At 40.6% G+C, this 19,791-nt stretch overlaps 1 protein-coding gene across 2 annotated transcripts in view; it reads left to right on the top strand.

The window, feature by feature from the left end:
• LOC137175656 (thyrotropin-releasing hormone-degrading ectoenzyme-like) overlaps window positions 1–19,791 on the top strand; it is a 204,256-nt gene that overhangs the window by 24,819 nt on the left and 159,646 nt on the right. For both annotated transcript variants that reach the window (XM_067581467.1, XM_067581468.1), the window contains one exon: window positions 11,679–11,955. In XM_067581467.1, coding sequence (XP_067437568.1) covers window positions 11,679–11,955 — 277 coding nt within the window. The remainder of the gene's footprint in view (window positions 1–11,678; window positions 11,956–19,791) is intronic.

Below are 19,791 nucleotides of genomic sequence, written 5' to 3'. Positions count from 1 at the left end.
GATATGTGTGTGTGTGTGTGTGTACAAAGCTCACTGTTAGCTTAAGGATTAGCTTGATGCAGCGGTGCGGCTAATGCTAACACACACATACATACATACACACACACAAACTGTGAGATTTGCTTAATATCCAGAGTTACTATAAACCTCAGGCTGGGTTTAAATGCTTAAATGCTGGGAGGGTGGGAATTAATTAGCACGTGCACACACACACACACACACACACACACAGTATCACTGGTAAAGCTGGGTATTGATATTTATGTAAATGATGTACAGATGAGTGTGATGTTAAACCAGTCTGAAATGAGTAAGTCTGTGCAGACTCCCGCTGACTCCTGCCGTCTGCTGAACTGCTCACATGACACATGACATCACCAACAGGATAAAAACAGACTCATCAATACTCCGCTAACGTACAGGAAACTGGACCAGAGCAGTTATTGTGTCTCTCCACACACTGTCACGTTCATCAAGCTACTATTAGCTCATATCTTTAAGGGTTAAACTCTTCAAACTCAACACTGAGTTTTGACTTATTTTCTCAAACTTATTTACATTTTATTTTGAAATTTCAAAAATTGGTTTGAAATTTCAAAATAAAATGTAAATAAGTTTGTTCATCAGCTACATTTTTGTAAATATATTCAAGAGGATGTTACATAATTAATAAAGGAGCTGTAACTCTGATCAAGTCTGCAACTAATGATTATTTTCATTATTGGTTAATCTGTCGATTATTTTCTAGATTAATTGATTAGTTGTTTGGTCCATAAAGTGTCAGAAAATGTCAGTCACTGTTTCCTAAAGCCCAAGGTGACATCCTCAAACTCCTGTTCTGTCACAACCAACACTCCATTATCTAAAGATATTTAGTTTATTTTATTTAAACGTTATATTTATTCTGCTTTAAACATATATGTCCAACATACAGAACACAATAAAGAAAAACAAATCAAAGGAAAAGAAGGAAACTACTAATGTTGTACAGTTTAGTCAAACTTAAGTCTCAGCTATTGAAAAATCCTCTTATTGGGCTCATTTTCAGGAAATCCATCTTCTTCTTGGAGTTTCCCTTTAACGCAAATGTTATTTTTTCCGTAGATAACGAGCTTGAAAATCCTTTTAGCCATTGATTCAACGATGGCTTTAGGGCCGTTTTCCAGCACACAGCAATGGTATGTTTGGCATGAAGATAACAAAAATATACCATCTTTTTCCTCTTACGACTTAAGTTACAAACATACCAAGTAAACATAACTTGGGGCACAAAGGGAAGATGATAATTAACAATTTGAGAAACATGTAATATCACTTTCTAAAAAATCTTTGTAAAAACAGTTTTAGTTTATTATCATAGAGGACTAAAGAAACCAGATATTCACATTAGAGAAGCTTCTTAAAATGACTCCATTATCAAAATAATTGCAACTAATCAGTTAATCAACTAGTTGTTGCAGCTCTAACTGTTGGTGCTTCCCACATAAAATGACATTCATTTTCGCCTATTTTGGCAAAACAAGATGATCCAAGCAGTTTATTCTGATGTGATGAACTTGAATATATTACTGTGATAGAAAAGAGGGAAAAAACCAGAGATCTTGAAGTTATGTACTCATGTTTCTGGTGTTTCTGGGTGAGTGGAGGCCTGTGGCATTGCGTGGCAGCCTTACATAAATGTCTTGTTTACAGTAAAAGATGGAGACGTAGGTACCGATCTGTTTCCATCTGTCTCAATCATATTTTCTTTTTGATATGCGTAAAAAGCATGACGACTCATTTGCATACTTTTTTTTTGTATGTGCAAACTAAAAAATGCCTATAAAAAGCAGATGTACATTTCATGTCTCTGTGTTGATAAGTACGAGCTGTGAGCTTTACACAGCGAGCAGGGATCTTTCTTTTGAACCAAAAAAAAAAAAAAAAAAACTAAGCATACCTGTTTTTTCTCAGATTCTGTGAGAACTTTTTCATTAGACGAGAGCTGTTTTTGCAGAGCTGCCTTTCTTTAACGAGGAGAGGAATTACAGCTAACGAGGAGGAGTAGCGCGGCGGCTAACGAGGCAGGGTTTGATGAGAAACATGGATGTCGGGAGTGTTAACGAGAGACACGGATGTTAACGAAGGTTAGGTGAGAGTCTACATTTTAAGAGAGTTGAGAGAAGCTGATTGGTCAACAGATCTACTTCAGTCGGCGGCCTCTCTCTGACTTCTTCCTCCTCCTCCCTCTCTCTCCCTCTCTCTCTCTCCCTCTCTCTCTCCCTCTCTCTCTCTCTCTCTCTCGCTCTCTGATGGAGTAATCCAGTGTCGAGATGAGATGTTTCAGATCAATACTGCCCTCGCCCACTCTGCAGCGTGTGTGTCAGAGGGTAACCTATCTAACATGGCAGTCAACTGGAGTAACTTAATAAATTCATTCATTCTCTGAAGCTTCACAACGCACACACAGAGTTGGAAGTGGTGTGTAATAAAGGTCTTCATAGATCAGAGATGTTTTATCTGACCTGAGAGTGGACCCATGACTCTTCTACCTGAGTCTCAAATTGAGCGGTTAACTTTTATCCACTCTAGTGATGTAGCTCTACGGACGTCTGACACGTCAGTTCAAAGTGAAATATCTCAACAAATATTGGATAGATTGAGATTGAATTACGTGTTACAGAGATTTAAGCTCCCTAAAGGATCAATCCGTATGAGTTTGGTGATCCTCTGACGATTTAATCTGGTGTCAAAAGGAAGTGAAATTTTCCACTTATCTAACCGTGTGTTCAGACAGAACGCAAAGCCAGTTTTCGCCTCGCGTTACTGTAGCGTTACGTTAGCCGTAAGCTATCACCGACCGTGTGTGTGTTTGTGTTCAGTACAGCTGAACTCACAACTCACCAGGAACTCCGGTTCTTTATCTCCTTTCCCCTCTCATCTCTGTATGTTTATGAAGTACATTCATAAAACCCCGGTATACCCGCCAATTTTTTGCTCAAGTTGCAACATTTTTTGATTGTTTCGCGGACGTGTATGTGCACTGACCTTGTATGTAATAAGACCAAATTTAAGGCCTAAGTATGCTTCAAACGAAATGCATACTCATGCAAATTCATACTGATCTCTGGCTTTGCGACCGTTGTCAGAGCGGTCAGTTCACGCCTGACTTCTCTGCGTCATCATTCAGTGTCGGCACCTCGCACCTTGGAGAGTAGTTCTGTGTAAGGCAGATGTGTGTGCGACATTTTACATTGTAAATAACTTCAATACAAAGTCAAGATGTTATGATATGTGATACGCACATGCTCAGTGGTGTCTGCCTTACACAGAACTACTCTCCGGAGACTGAAAACATGATCGCTGTTATTAGTCTTTGGAGCCGTTTCTAAACAAACTAATGTCACCAAACTATTCATAATGAAGGAACATGTCAACCAGTGCAGCGGTGTGACTCATTGACGTGTTTTAAATAGTTTTTGGACAACAAGGGAGGTCTACGGCACAGAGGAATAAGATATATCAGGCTTTGGATTCACACACAATACGTGTTAGCAGATCAATTCATTCGTGGTTTGGATCCAAACATGAGATTTGTTGACAATAAGAAAAATGTGCCGTAGATCTCGGTTGTTGTGCAACTATTAAAAACACGCCAGTGAGCCACACAGCTGCACAGGGTGACATGTTCCTTCATTATGAACGTTAGTTTGTCTAGAAATGTCCCCAAAAACTAATAACAGCCATCACGCTTTCACTCTCTGAATAGTAGTTCTGTGTAAGGCAGACGCCACTGAGCATGTGCGGGAACACAGTTCTATTTACAGCTTTGCTACTTTGTTGTGCTGCATATCACAACGTCTTGATGTTGTACTGAAATTCTTTAAAATGTAGCACAAACATCTTACACAGAACTACTCTCCGGAGACCGAAAACATGATCGCTGTTATTAGTCTTTGGAGGCGTTTCTAAACAAACTAACGTCACCAAACTCTTCATAATGAAGGAACTTGTCACCCAGTGCAGCGGTGTGGCTCACTGATGTGTTTTTAATAGTTTTTGGACTAGTATAAGAAATATCAGGCTTACACACACAATACTTGTTAGCAGATCAATTCATTCGTGGTTTGGATCCAAACATGAGATATGTTGACAATAAGAAAAATATAGAAAATTGCCAGATATATATCCTTTACGTTTTTGTGTGAACAGCTGGGAACAACAACATGAATGTCTCTGAAAGTGTCCCCAACACAAACTGCTTCTATGGACCACCAGAAGGTCGCGGCCCGTACTTTGACTTTCCTGAGGAAGAGGAAGCCAGTCTAACCTACCTTACTGTATCTTCTTCTATCTTTCCTTATTTCCTTCTTCTCCCCCCGGGCCTCCTACGTTCTTGCCTCCTCTTCTTTTGCTCCACAAATACTAGAAGCAGAATTGAAATCTGAGCAAACGACGCCCCGCCCTCCTCTCCGCTGTCTCCTCCATCAGTCGCATATTTAACACGAAAGATGATGAATCAGCCTCTCCATCGACTTCCTGTGTAAAACTATAGCTGCAGTAACACACGCACACACACACACACACACACACACACACACACACACACACACACACACACACACACACTGCAGTCTTTTCAATGTGAAGGCAGGGAATTGCAATTTGAGACGTTACTTAAAGAGATCAGTGTGATGTGGATGTGTGTGTCTGTGTGTGTGTGTGTGCGTGTGTGTGTGTGTGTGTGTGTGTGATGGATGTAGAAACACACTACCACACAAACACACACACACACACACACAGAAAAACACCTGACTCAACAGTTTTCCCATCAGTCACATCTCTGAATCTGGATGAGGTTTGTGTTTCTGTGTGTGTGTGTGTATGTGTGTGTGTGTGTGCATGTGTGTGTGTGTGTGTGTGTGTGTGTGTGTGTGTGTGTGTGTGTGTGTCCGGTGTGTCTATCACATGTTCGCTCTGTTCTTCTGTGGTGTCTCCAGACGAGATGGCGAACATTACAGGAGGAAATGATGTAATTTCCATTTGTCTTCTGGGTTTTCAGGAGACGAGGCGACACGTTGCCGCATGAATTCATGCATGAGTGTGTGTGTGTTAATGTGTTGTTTATGTATGTGTGTGTGTGTGTGTGTGTGTGTGTGTGTGTGTGTGTCGTGGTTGTCCGTGGCAACGCGGTAAGCTTGGTTGTCAATCAAGATTACTGTGACAACAAGCGTTACCTTGGCAGCGGTGACTGTTGGCACGTCATGTGTGTGTATGTTAATATCGGGGTTTTAATGAGCTTTTATGCAGGAGTGTGTGTGTGTGCGTGTGTGTGTGTGTGTGTGTGTGTGTGTGTGTGTGTGTGTGTGTGTGTGTGTGTGTGAGTGTGTGTGTGTGTGTGTGTGTGTGTGTGTGTATTACAGACTCATCCTCTCCTCTAATAGATTCTCTCTTTATCTCGTCCCTCTCAGGCTTTCTCCATTATTCTCTCTCTCTCTCTCTCTCTTTCTGTCCGCCTCGCTCTCCTCAGTTTATTATTCTCCTTCCCTCCCTTCATCCCCTCCTCCCGATTCAGTTTCTTTCTTTTCGTCATCTCACTTCCTCTATTGTCCTCCTCTTCCTCTTCCTACTGCCTCCTCTTACCTTTCTTCTTCCTCTTCCCTTTTCTCCTCCTCAATACTTTCCTTCCTCCTCATCTTTCTCCGACTCCTCCTCTTTTCTCTCGTCTCTTCCTCTCCTCCTCTTTATCGTTCCTCCTCTCTCTCTCTCTCCTGCTCTTCCTCTCATCCTCTTCTTCCTTCCTCTTCTGTCCTCCTGTTCCTCCACTCCTGGTTTCCTCTTCGTCTTCCTCTACCTGTCCTCTGGCTCCTCCTGTTTTCCATCACCACACCTCCTCTTCCTCTCGCTCTTCTTTTTCCTTCCTCTGACTCCTCCATCTGTTTTCCTCTTCCTCAGTGATTCTTTTCATCTCTTCATCTTTCTCTCCTATCTATTCATCTCTTCTTATATTTTTCCTCCTCTTCCTTCTTCTATCACTTTCCCTCCTGATCCTCCTCTTCATCTTTCTCCCTCTTCCTCGTCATCGTCGTGTACCTCTTCTCTCCGTCTTCCTTTTGTCTCGTTTCCTTTCTTCCCTTCTTTTTTCTCCTCTCATTGTAAACACATCCATTTATTGTCTTTTTCTCCAGTCTCACCCTCCTCAATTTTCCCTCTTCTTCGCTCCCTCTCTTCTCCTTCCACCCCTCCTCTCTCTCATCAACTTCTCCTCCTTTTTATCTCTCCCTTTCTTTCTTTTTTCTTTGTATTGTGATCTCTTCTGCCAGTTTCTCATTTCTTTTCTTTCTTCAGCCTCTTTCTCATCCTACACGTCTCTCTCTTCCATCTCTTTTCCTCCTCTTGTCTTCTCCTTCTACTTTTTATTCTTCTCTTTAATTTGTCGCTTTCTTTTTATTTCTTCTGCCATCTTCTCCTCTCATTCTAAACATTTCCTCTCCTCCTCCTCTTTTCTTCCGGTCTTTTTTCTTCATCTTCATCTTTCTTTTCTTCCTCTGCTCCTATCTCCTTCTCTTCCACCTCTTTTGGTCTTTCCTTCCTCCCCTCTTTCTCTCAACTTTCCTTCTTTCCTTTGCTTCCTCCTCTTCCCCTCCACTTCATCTTTTTCCTCCAATCTTTTCTCTCCTTCATCATTTTTTCTTACATTTTTTTTTATCTCCCTCTTTCTTCATTTCTGCCTCTACTGTCACTCTCTTCCTCTTTTCTTTTTCTTCCCTTCCACTGCCTTCTCTCCTTTTTATCTTCCTCCACCAGTTTATCTCCTTTTTTGAATGTTAAGTGCTTTACGGCGGCTTCTGATATTCTTCTTCTCTTCCTCCTCCTTCCATCCTTCTTTCCCCCTTTTTTTCACTTTTGTGTCCTTTCTTCTTTTAGCCTTTTCATCTTTTTTTTCTTCTTCTTTCCTCCCAGTTTTCCATCTCTTCCTCCTACTCTTGCTCCACCTCTTCTCCTCCTCCCTCTCTCTTTTTTTTCTTCCTTTCATCTCTCCTTCCACAAACACTTGGAGTAAAATGCACGAGTGTGATAACAAAGTTTTCACAGGGATTATTTCCTGGAGTTTAACTTCTTCTTGTGTCTGTCAGGTGACTGACAGATGAACGCAACAAAGCTCCGATATGAAAACATTCAAGTCAGCTTAAAGAAATCAGGAGGAAACAGAAAGTTTCTCCGTGTTTATTGTGGATTATCTCTCTCTGTGGAAGCAAGAAAAACTGAAGAAGTAAAACGTCTCCCTGTAAGAACGTCTGTCTGCAGACAGCCGACCTGTCGGCTCTGACTTAAGAGGATTATCCTTTAACCCCCTGAACTCTGATTCCACCTTAAATTTCTCCTTTGATAGGTGTGTAGGGTTCAAAGACTGAAACAAAATCCCGCTTTATACGATAGCATCGCATACTTTTTATGGATTTATTCCAGAACTGGAATTGAATGGGTTGAAGCCTCAACTTTGAAACCCGAGCCAGACGATTACAGGCCAAATGTGAAAATGAATTGAATTATGGGTCACTTTATGGGACATTTGATGCAACAGCAATGCTGCTTATCTACACTCCATCATATGGATTGTCAGCCAAATGTACAGCAAATTGGGGCTAGGTGATATGATGATATATAATGTGAGTCTCTAGAGATCTGTCAGAGTCTGAGAGATTAAGCTAAACTGTTTCTATTCAGGCAGAACTTCCTTTAAAGCCCCTGCAGGTTTTAAACCCCCTGTGGGCAATGTGACAAATCAGTGAGCAGAACTAAATGGATCAGTGAAAAATGTACCCGAGCCCGACATGCATTCATCAATATAAAGGATAAGACTGGCGATGTTCTATATGTTTCTTCTTGTCAACAAATCTCATATTTCGAGCCAAACCGACCATGAACTGATCTAATAACGAGTGTTATGTGTGTGTATCCAAAGCCTGATATTTCTTATTCCTCTGTGCCGTAGACCTCCGTTGTTGAGCAAAAACTATTAAAAACAAGTAAATGAACCACACCGCTGCACTTGGTGACATGTTCCTTCATTATGAAGAGTTTGGTGACGTTAGTTTGTTTAGAAACGGCTCCAAAGACTAATAACAGCGACAATGTTTTCGGTCTCCGGAGAGTAGTTCTGTGTAAGATGTTTGTGCTACATTTTAAAGAATTTCAGTACAACGTCAAGAGGCTGTGATATGTAACACAACAAGGTAGCGAAGCTGTAAATAGAACTGCGTTCCCGCGCATGCTCAGTGGCGTCTGCCTTACACAGAACTACTATTCAGAGAGTGAAAGCGTGATGGCTGTTATTAGTCTTTGGGGCCATTTCTAAACAAACTAACATTCATAATGAAGGAACATGTCACCCTGTGCAGCGGTGTGACTCATTGATGTGTTTTTAATAGTTTTTTGCTACATTTCACAATGTAAATAACTTCAATACAAAGTCAAGAGGTTATAATATGTGATACGCACATGCTCAGTGCTGTCTGCCTTACACAGAACTACTCTCTGGGGACTGAAATCGTGATCGCTGTTATTAGTCTTTGGAGCCATTTTTAAACAAACTAACATGACCAAACTCTTCATAATGAAGGAACATGTCACCCAGTGCAGCGATGTGACTCATTGACGTGTTTTAAATAGTTTTTGGACAACAAGGGAGGTCTACAGCACAGAGGAATAAGATATATCAGACTTTGGATACACACACAATACTTCTTAGTAGATCAGTTCATTGTTTGTTTGGCTCCAAACATTTGATTTCTTGACAATAAGAAAATATGGAATATTGCCAGTCTTATCTTTTCAAAAAAACATAGAATGGATCCAACGACAGTCAGATCAAATCTGAAATTGACTCGAGGACAATAAGACCAAAATACGATGGATCCAAACAGATCTGACAGAGAACAGCAGCGTGATGCAGTCGAAAAGAGCAGCAACACATGTCATTATCCCTAAACTGGGCCTACACAGTTCACACTCTTTGTTTATCCTGTGATGATGATAATGCTTTGATCCACTCAGATAATAGACATATTGACACACTGATCCAAGAACCAATAGAGATTAGACTTGACTGTACTGACAGTAATTTGGATCTGAACTGACTGCGTTGGATCCTAATGGACTGTAGGAATAATAACACTTGGAAATTAATATTATGCTCTCATAGAATCATAGGGGGCACCACCTCTATTGATTAATTAATTAAGTAATCAATTAATTAGGAGGAAAACCCTAACCCTAACTCTGAATATAGTGACCTCGATCTCTGATATAAAAGAACCGACAAATACAACGACTTGGCTATAAATCAAGATATTTATTTAACTACCAAGGATGAATGGGAAACACTAACCATATAAACATATATACAACTAAAATGAATGAATGCATGAATAAATTGGTAAATTAAATTAACAAGTTATTGTCGACAGAATGAATTAATTAATCAAAAACAATAAAAATTAAAAATTGAATAAAAATTGAATTTTTCAATTTCATCAACTCTGAGACAGAAGAATGGAAGATGGTTTACTTCATGTTTCCTGGTGATGAAGTCAGGTGATCAGTCAGGTGTCTCAGAGTTGGATGCATGAAGCTCTAACTAATCAGAAGAGTCCTTGGAAAAGTCTTTAAAAAGTTAAACTCTACGATAAAAATAGGAGATTACAAAAATAATAGATTATTCAAATGTCAAACTTGGCTTGTGGCATTCAGGCATCTTTTCAGTCTTTTGCTGCTTAGTTGAGTCTCTTTCTGGAGCTCTCAGCTCACAGAAGAAAAAAAAAAACAACAAAAAAAAGCACAAGGAACTGAAATGCCAGGCCATCCCGGCTGCAGGGCCGAGAGGAACACAGAGGAAGCAGCAGCAGCAGTCAGAGAAGGCAAAAAGCAGAAGAGGAGCAACAACCCAAAGGGTACCAGCGAAGAAGAGTCACACAAAGAAACGTCTTAGAGTTTTTGGAGGAAGAGGATCCTGTGGTGCTCTTTTGAGGGACCATGTTGATTACTTATTAATTACTTTGTGTGGAGAGAAAACTGGCCTCCAACCTTAAAGGGGAATAATTTTATTCCTATCAGATATCTGAAAATTACACGTTTGCAAACTGAATACTCACTCGCGCTGTCAATATCATCAAACAGAACAGTGAGAAGACATTTAGAAAGAATAAAATAAAAGAGAATAAAATCAATAAACCCTAATTTCCCAATCTGTAATTAAACTGTCCATTTTCTCTGTGAGACTGGTGGTGAGAAGGCTCAGGTTTTAAGTCCTTATGCCTTTAGGTCAGAGGTCATCGGGTCCGTGTTTGTGTTCTCCTGCACCTACTCAGACAGACTGTGAGGCCAAAAGGCGTCATAATGTTTTTGAAAGAATTAAACTTCTCCTCTTATATTCCTGGCTTCATTATCCAGGACCCACAAGGACCTCTAATTTACAGAGAGAGAGCACTTTTAAATGAAGAAATAACACAGTGTTCTTCATATAAATGACATTCAGAAGCAGTAAAATTGCTCAGTTCAGTTTTGCTGCTGCAACTTTTCTCGGTCTTGTATGCTGAGTAGTTTATGGTTAACTTGACCCGTCAGATGGTTTGTTACGCAGAACCATCTGAGAAGTCGTCCTTGAAAACTGTTTGGAAAAGGGCAGGCACTTTCAAAAAATACTTGGCAGGTGATCGGTTGAACCATCTGTCTATCACCGTCTTACCTTGTGAAGCAGCTGGATTTGCGAGATCACGAGAATCCTCATAGGACGCCGATTGGACGCATGTCTGACAGGACGGATAAGCTTCAAGTCAATCAATCAATATTCTATCAATTCAGCTGTCTACACTTGCACTTTACACACATACTTTTACACTTCAAGTCTATTTTCCTACTACAGAGATTGTGTATCAGGCTCTGCCAAAACACGAGTGACCTACACTCAACATTGTACCTGAATGCATCCTGTGTAGAAACACACGCGGAGCACCGAAGCTGCCGCTGCCCACGCTCAATGTTAACGTCCTGAGCCATCTGTTGCCTTTCAGAGACCTCAATATGTGTGTTTGTGATATGATGTCGGTTATCTAATTGTGTCCATGAGTTTGTGTCTGTGCGCTGATGTTGAAGGAACTTTCACACACTGCACCAATAAAAAATTCCACTGGCATAGTTTAATTAATTAAGGGTGAATTGAATTTCTAGAAAAAAAAGTACTCTATCATAATATAATATGTTATTACATAATAAAATTAGACATTTTGTGATAGAATAGAATATTTTACCCATATTAGCCTCCGGTAATGAAAATATAACCACATTTAATAGGTTTTTTAAGGTCACAACCATCTTTCTGAAGAAACCAAATAGCTGCTAATCTACGTTCTGAACCAGCTCACATCACATTCTTCTTCTCTTGTCATTAATGAATCTTGGTGTTTGTTTGCAGCCTTGTATAACAAAGTTCCAGTTGGTTTAAAAATAATAGAGTTTGTGTTTTTTTGCTACTTTGCTCTTTCAGGTTAAATGTTAGAAAAGCCACCACAACACTGGCAGCTGAACTTGACCTCTAGTCTGGTCTAGTTCTGGTCCAGGTCACAACAGGGCCAGGGCTAAATGTCAGGATGGGTTGTGTTTGCCGTGCTTCTGATTTACACTTTCATCCTCTCACGCAGCTACCTGGCGGTGACTCAGTTCAGTCCGATCCACGCCCGGAAGGCCTTCCCCTGCTTCGACGAGCCCGTCTACAAAGCCACGTTCTCCCTCACGCTCCGCCACGACCCGCAGTACACCTCCCTCTCCAACATGCCTGTCGAGAGCAGCTCGCTGTCGGAGGAGGACGGCTGGGTGACCAATCGCTTCTCCCGCACTCCCCGCATGTCCACGTACTACCTGGCCTGGGCCGTCTGCAACTTCACCTACAGAGAGACGCAGACCGACAGCGGCGTGACGGTCAGTCTGAACACAAAATGCTGATGTGATTCTGCTTATTTTGGGGGATTCGTTTGATAAAGAAATGTCGCCTCTACGGCTCAGGGCTAATGACATGTTCATGTCATATCGTTCAAACTGATTCTGAGTCAGAGATATCGGGAATTTCTGACGGCTACGATATCTCTCAGTTGGTGCCAAAATGGCTACAAAACCACTATTGTGGACAGTTCAAGGTAATTAAAAACTATGGTTAAATTTGGCAACTTTGTCATTTAAGTTTATTAAAGGGGTCATATGCTTTTTGTGGTTTTGTGTTTATATTCTGTCATGATGTCGAATGTTAAATATGGTCAAAGTTCCAAAACTTGAGGTGAACAGATGTAGAAATATTCTCTGAAGTTCAGGGCTTGAACCTGCTATAAAGGCTCTGTTTCTGACATTTTTTTTCTACCTTGCTGATGAGTTGATGTCGGTTGTAGCCTTGGTTGCTAAGGTTGTTGCTAAGGTTGTCCCATGTGTTGTCCACGTTGTCCTCTCTCATATTTCGGATCGGATTTTGTCTCCATTTGTATTTCAGAAGTTGACATTTCAAGTAAAGAATGAGAAAAAGAAGTAAAATCCTGCTACTATAGTTTGTTGATGAAGCCTCCCGAGCGGCTTCCGGAAACTTAACCAATCACAGATTGAGCAGAGCCGGCTCATCAGGAGACAGGAGCTAAAACAGCCTGTTTCAGACAGAGGCTGAACTGAGGGGCTGCATAAAGGACCAGTAGAAGATAAATAAGGAGTTTTTTTTAACTGTGAATCATACAAAGATATACAGAGATACATACAAAGAGCTCCCGGCACTCAGCAGCTGTCTGTCCCTCTGCTCCGTAGTTTCTGTCATTTTAGGTAGTTTTTATCATGCAGATGTTTGTCCAAGTGCTCCTTTTTCTGATAAGTTTGTTGTCAATTAGTCATTTGGCGATATAAGAAGGCGGTGCAGCGCCATGATCGTCAAATGTGACAGCCACTCTCAAACCTCTGTCAGGCGGCGAGGCGTCTTCCCACTCTGCCGTCATGACGTGAACGCTCCGAGCCGTAAACATGGCAGTCTCTCCTATGACATGAGCATTAAGGGTGATGACCTCTGCCCTTTCCAACACAAACTGGACACACGTGCAGAATACTTCTCTTGCCACGTCAACTACAGATGATAAGACAAAAAACAAAAATTTCAAAGTAATTAACTTCCTGTTATAAGTAAATATACACAATGAAAAACATAAATGCCTTACAGGGGTAATTTTTTAACTGTTGTCCCATGATCATGACTTAATTATCTCCTTCTCTTGAATTTCTAGAAATGATGTTTTTCTGCTGCTTTATTTCTTAAAACACTCACCCTGTGATCTTTTTGTAATGATGTAATTATGTACCAGATACTGCCTCCTTTTCCTCTCTGTCATTTCTGCTTTCTCGTCTTCTGGGACTCCTTTTTTTTTCTCGAGGCGGAGCGGAAGAACGATATGATGAAACCTGCGTAGATAGAGAATGAAATACAGAAGCATTTTATCTTGACATAATGATACATTTATACACTCTCACAGTAGCTGTTTCTGCTATCATTAAATCCTTATCCCTTGGTAATAAGGTTAAAACTAAATATGAGCAGTTATCTCTAAATTATATTTGACATAATAAATTGGGGAATGATAGCTTTATGTCTCATAATCAGAAAGAAGAAGTCAGGCCCTGAAGTAACAGACTTAAAAGTGTCAGTTTACTGTCTGGTGCTATTTCTGCCTGCAAAAAAAAAAAACAGCTGTATGATGTCTTCTGTGGCTCTGGAGGATCATTGTGGAGTCTGATCAATGTAACCCAGAAAACAGCGTCACAAACTGGGTGAGAAAGACACAAAGGCGCCGAATCCATGGATGCACCACAGCTCGATGTCTGGTGACATGTTTTACATGCTTGGTGGTGGTTCACCTGATAGACCTGATGATATTATATGATGACGAGACAGTTTAAAGCTTTATGTTAAGATTCACGTTTTGGGAAAAAAGTACACTTAGATTGTGTCTTAAAGGGGACGTATTATGCTTTTCCTTATTTTCAGACATATATATATGTATATATATATATATATATATATATATATATATATATATATATATATATATATGATGTCACAATGTCGGATGTTCATGTTAAAAGTGGTCAAATAACGAGGTAAACGTATGTAGCGGTAATCCTTGTGAGCAGAAAGCACAGTGAAGCCAACATATCTCCTTTCCGGGAGCGGCCATCTTGCTTGTGTGACGTCATTTGGAACACGCCCCCTCAGCCGTCTCACTGCCTGACGGAGGTTTGAGAGCGGCTGTCACGGCTGTCAATCATGACGTCAGACCCTCTTTCTATATCGTCAAATAACTAATTAAAAACAAACTTTTACAAGAAAAATGAGCGCTTGAACAAACATCAGCATGATAAGAACTACCTGAAATGGTCAGAAACCATCTTTGAGAAACATTTATTTGACATGTACTTTGATTTTTTAGTTTGGCTCGTGTCCCATCCACTAACATCCACTAACTACTTTCAGCCCGAGCTGACATCAGTTCGTGACGGATTTCTTTATATGGACATCTGCTATGTGCTCCGCTCCAGGAGTAGTTACGCAGCAAAGTCAAATAAGTAGTTTACCTGTTGGAGGTGTGCTGGTTGTCTGCAGCTCTTCATCAAACATCATCATCACTGTGGCTGTTTCTGCTTGAACTCTTCCTCCCTGCGTTATTTCCAACTGATCTGCTGAACAAATAGCTCCATATGTTGTTGTTTCAACCGGTTTTTAGCGCCGCTAACAAAGCTCCGCTAAGTCAGTGAGGAACACGTTTTTACTTCCTGTAAATTCTTCACAATAAAAGTTAGTAAGTCATTTAAAAGATTTTAATTTGAAGCAGTAGGGCAGGAAATGTTTGGTTTGAAATGAAGGTTGAGTTACACAACTCTGATACGTAAATCTGGCCAATCAGAACAGAGTGGGCTCATCGGGAGGCGGGCCTTAAAGAGACAGGAGCTAAAACAGCGTGTAAGAGAAACTACGTATATAAGATAAATAAGGAGTTTTTTTAACTTTGAATCATGCAGAGCTACTCTAGTGGATTCCAAAAATGAAAAATTTAGAGCTGAAATGAGCATAATAGGTCCTCTTTAACAAAAAAGACGCAATTGAGTTGCATCATGGGAAGTGAATCTTACACAAAGCCAGAATAACTTTAATACTAACAGACTGTAGTGCCTCTTTACAGGATAAATACACACTAAATCTTTTTTAATCCTACAGGCTTATGTTAGTATACTTTTTATAGCACCTTTCATACATATAATGCAGCTCAAAGTGCTTCACATCACTGTATATACAGCATATATAGACTCACCGAGCACTTTATTACAAACACTTGTGCGATTTAATGCAATCCAATACAACAGCTCAAAGGTGATGATTCCACTTTATGTTTATTATCGAGGTCGTAGTGGGTGGTGATGGTGAACTGGAGCGCTTTGTATTGAAAAGTCTTCCTAATATTTCGCCTCCCTCATGTATATTAATGGGCCATTAGCGGACCACCCACTACAACCTGAAAATGTATAACTGACCTCTGCAGTCGTTTCTGCAGCTGTTATTGTTAGATATGTCGAGATGGAGGCAGCCAGCAGACTTTAAGTGTATAGTTATCCTTTAAGGAGCTTTATAAGATCACATCTGTTATCTTGAGATAATGGGGCAATAATAAAGAGCTGAAAGTCTTTAAAACAATGCTTGAAATCTCCAGATAATGCCACACTACTGACTACTGACTTGAAATTCTACATATGAGCACCATTTCCCTTCTCCAGATAACAAGCTAATTCAAAATCTCTAAAGTCAGAATCTCTAGATAACACTTTAATGTCTTTAAATTATATAATTTAGTCAGATAGTCACATTTGTTATCTTAGGATAACACAGTAATTAAGATGTGAACTCAAGATAACACTTTGGTATCTTGAGATACGAGATAATTAACTAGATTCCTTACAGAGGTCGACATGGTTTGATTACTCGCTCTTCCCAGCTGAGTTGTGTGAACAGGCTCGGATGTGTTGTAGCGCCAGAGGTGAGCCAGGTTCAACTCGTTTACGGCGGCCAAATTTTTGGATGTTTTTGTGTTGTTTTTTTTTTTTGTTTTTTTCAGGCCAGAAACAGACCAATAAAGCTGTTCTGTCTGATTTATTTAGTGTTTATCGTGCCAAACATGTCCGTTGTGATTCTGTTTTCAAAGTCGAAAACAATCCGCAGCCGTCCGCGCTCGCCCCGATATCCCATCATCCTTTAACAACCGCAACATTCAAAACAGAAATATGCAAACGCACGCGTCCGTGTTCTTACACAAGGACGAATACATGCACGACCTTGTTTCTCCTCCTCCTCCTCCTCTTCTTCTTCTTCTTCCTCTTCTTCTTCTTCCTCCTCCCCTCCTCCTCCCATCATCTCTCTATCAGAGTAATTACAGCTCATCCATCTCGTCTGCCAGAAACTCAAGGACAGCACTCCAACACACACACACATTTAGACACACACACACACACACATACACTTAGACACACACACACACACACACACACACTCTGCCTGTTTCTCCTTGTTACCGAAAGATAATTTTGGTGAAATGCTGTTTTAATGACAAATCATATCTAGGTCATTTATAACCATCACCAGCCTCTAACAGCGTGTGTGTGTGTGTGTGTGTGTGTGTGTGTGTGTGTGTGTGTATAGAGTAATATCAGGGAATCAGTCAAGCTTGTGAGCTTTAGTCATTGTAACGAATAAATTAATACTTATTTTTGCTCACCAAAAACAAAAACTAACCCTTCCATTATTTCACATTCATCACAGGTAGATGCTGGTTGTAACCCTCGGTGTTGTTTTTGGGTGGTGCAGGCTCCACAGGTGAAAAGGTTTTTATTAGGATTCCTGGGATTTCTCGTCAAAATTTGAATTTTAAAACAGCACTGAGGAAGATAATTAGTCATAAAATTATGTTAATTCCCAGTATTGTAATAGTATTCTTTCATATTTGTTATATTTAGTTTTAATTATGACCGGCCAAAAGGACTGCAGATGCTGATTTTTTTTTTTATCCACTCGTTTTCAGCAAAAACAAGTAGTTTCATCATTTAGAGTCGTGTTTCTGTCCACCTGGTGAATGTAAGTCCAATATTCACTCTCTCTTAGTTCTGTTTCTGCTCTCTACCAACTCCTGAGAGAAATATCTGGCTCTTTAGCTGCTAAATGCTCCACTATGTTCACCAGCTAGTCTACAGCTAACTGTGTCTGTTTGCCGTTTGGCGCTGAGCAGGTAGTGTACAGCGGCTTTTTAGAGCTTTTTTCTCTGAAAACGACGCTATGAGAGACGCTGAGAGTGAACCAAAACAGTAAAGATGCAGCCGGACAGTTGGATCCACATGGAGAGTCGGGGCTAACGTTAGCTGGGAGGCTAGCGGAGCGTTAGCCGTAGCATGACTGCAGGGAAGCACAGCCAGCTAGCCTTCGCTAGCCTCCCAGCTAACGTTAGCCCCGGCTCTCCATGTGGAGCACCGAGCTCTGGTTTGTTATTCGGGTTAAAGTGGGAAGAAGCAGCTGGTCTGACGGGTAGCTGAGTGAAGTGGAGCCTGCGGAGGAAACACCGGGACTGTTGGGGTGAAACAGTCCATCAAGGGAAGCACAGTCAGGCAGCGGAGGAGATGGCAACATATCGGCCTCTCTTAGTCGGCAGAATTCGCCGATGCCGATATTTCATTTTAGAGTTTTTATAGGTACCGATGACCGATAATATTGTGCATCCCTACTACCGATTATAGCCACTTTAAGCTAACTTTGGTACAAAAACTGCGTATTATTTCAGTGTTTTGAGGTAAATGAGCACTCTTCTTGCACATCTTCAGTCTGATCTTCTTCCGCGCTTGTTGAATGCTGCTGTCTGCCCTGCAGCTCTGATTCAGGAGGGAGGTCTACATATCTGATTAAGCCACTTGTTTAATACTTTAAACACTTTAGACCACACAGATAAACTGTAAACTGCCATTTTAGCATGAAAAGTAATTGAAAGAAACCGCTGCAGGTGAAAAGTTAATGGAGTTATATTGCTGCAGTAGTTACGCTGAAGTGGTATTAAGGTCTGCAGAAGATCTTTGCTTCAGTACATATAATATTCTTCACACACACAGCTGCACACAGACAGAAAAGTACACACTGCACATACCAAAAAAAAAATCTGGAAAATCTCCAACGAGTTAGGGGAACTGCTGACTCCAAACTGACTGATCTACACTTGTTAACTCTGTGATAGACTGGTGTCCTGTCCAGTATGTACCCTGCCTTTCACCCAGTGTGAGCTGGGATGCTCTCTGATCCTGCACAAGATAGGCTGGTAAAGATAATGAACGGATGGATTTTCTGGGAAATCACAATGTGCTCTCATTTCCCACCAGCCGAAACTACTTAAAGCTGATGTTTTTTAGAGATATGAGAGATTAGCGAATTACTTTGTAATTTATACACTTACAGCTCTGTGAGATATTTCTTTAGAGACATTAAGCTTCGTCCAGAATGAAGTCGAGTCCTACAGAATGTAAAGTGCACTGCATTGCAGTATTATTACTAGAGGTGGAAATCTTCTTGGTGTTAGGATTTGATTCAGAATTGATTCTTGCTTCAATAAATAGAAAAAGGTTTCAGGCTTTTACTCCAGTTTATTGTGTCAAATCATTCACTTGTGTGTTTTGTCCTCCAACGTGCACAATGAAACATAAATGGCAGTTAAGATAAACTGGTGTTGATTAAACACTCTGTCAGAACAGTATTTAAGAAGCAGTTTCTTTTATTTAACTGCATTAATTTGGAAGCATCTTATAGTCTTCTGCCTTTATTAGAATAATTAAGAAATGAAAGTGTCATTTACTGTCCAACATCAAATAAATATTGTCTTCATCCAACCAGAGTTAGCTGAAAGTGTTGCAGTGTGTTGGTTGGAGTTTGGTGCTCCAGCGTTCGTCTCTGGGTGATGACATATAACGTTTTTAACAAAATGCCTCACTTTAATCGTGCAAAGCTGATGATTAAAGTTAGTAAGAAATCAAAATGCACTTGCACTGCCTTCACAGTTGAGTTCCGTCTTTATCTTCCTTCAACATAATGTTATTAACGACGTACAAAAATTGAGTTTTAGAATTTGTGACGACATTCAGAGCTGTAGAAGAGAAGAATTACAATTTTTTTCCCTCCCACCTGTAGTTATTACAATATTAGAGACTCATTTACATAATGATAAAACTCATAAAACACTTATTCTCCCGCTTTCTCCATCCTGAATAGCAGAGGGATGATCCTCCTGCTGCCAGACATTACTGCACCCGGTTAACATCTTGGTCACTTTATTTCAACAAGGAGAGACCAGTAGGAGGTGTAGAGGAGTTTTGGCGATTGGACTCCATCAATGTGAAGCATCTTCATTAAGTGTAGGTCCTTATGAAGATAAGAGACAGGACCGGATCCCCCACCGGAGTGCAGACGCTGGTGGTGGTGGAGAGCCAGCAGGTGGTTGATAGAAACCTGCAGAAAGATGATTGGTCAGGTATGGTGATGTTAGAATTGTGAATGAAGGGATTTTTGACAGCGTGGGAAAGAAGAAGAAGAAACCGCAGACATTCAAACATAAGTGGGATAAAGGCGGAACGCGAGGGAAGAAATCCTCCTTCTTGAACTTTCGCCAAAGCTTCATTTGAATGGATCATAAACTGTTGCATAAATACACAAGGACTCAACTG

Source organism: Thunnus thynnus, chromosome 23, assembly GCF_963924715.1.
Source record: "Thunnus thynnus chromosome 23, fThuThy2.1, whole genome shotgun sequence".
NCBI lineage: Eukaryota > Metazoa > Chordata > Actinopteri > Scombriformes > Scombridae > Thunnus > Thunnus thynnus.
This window is presented reverse-complemented; position numbering and strand designations above follow the sequence as displayed.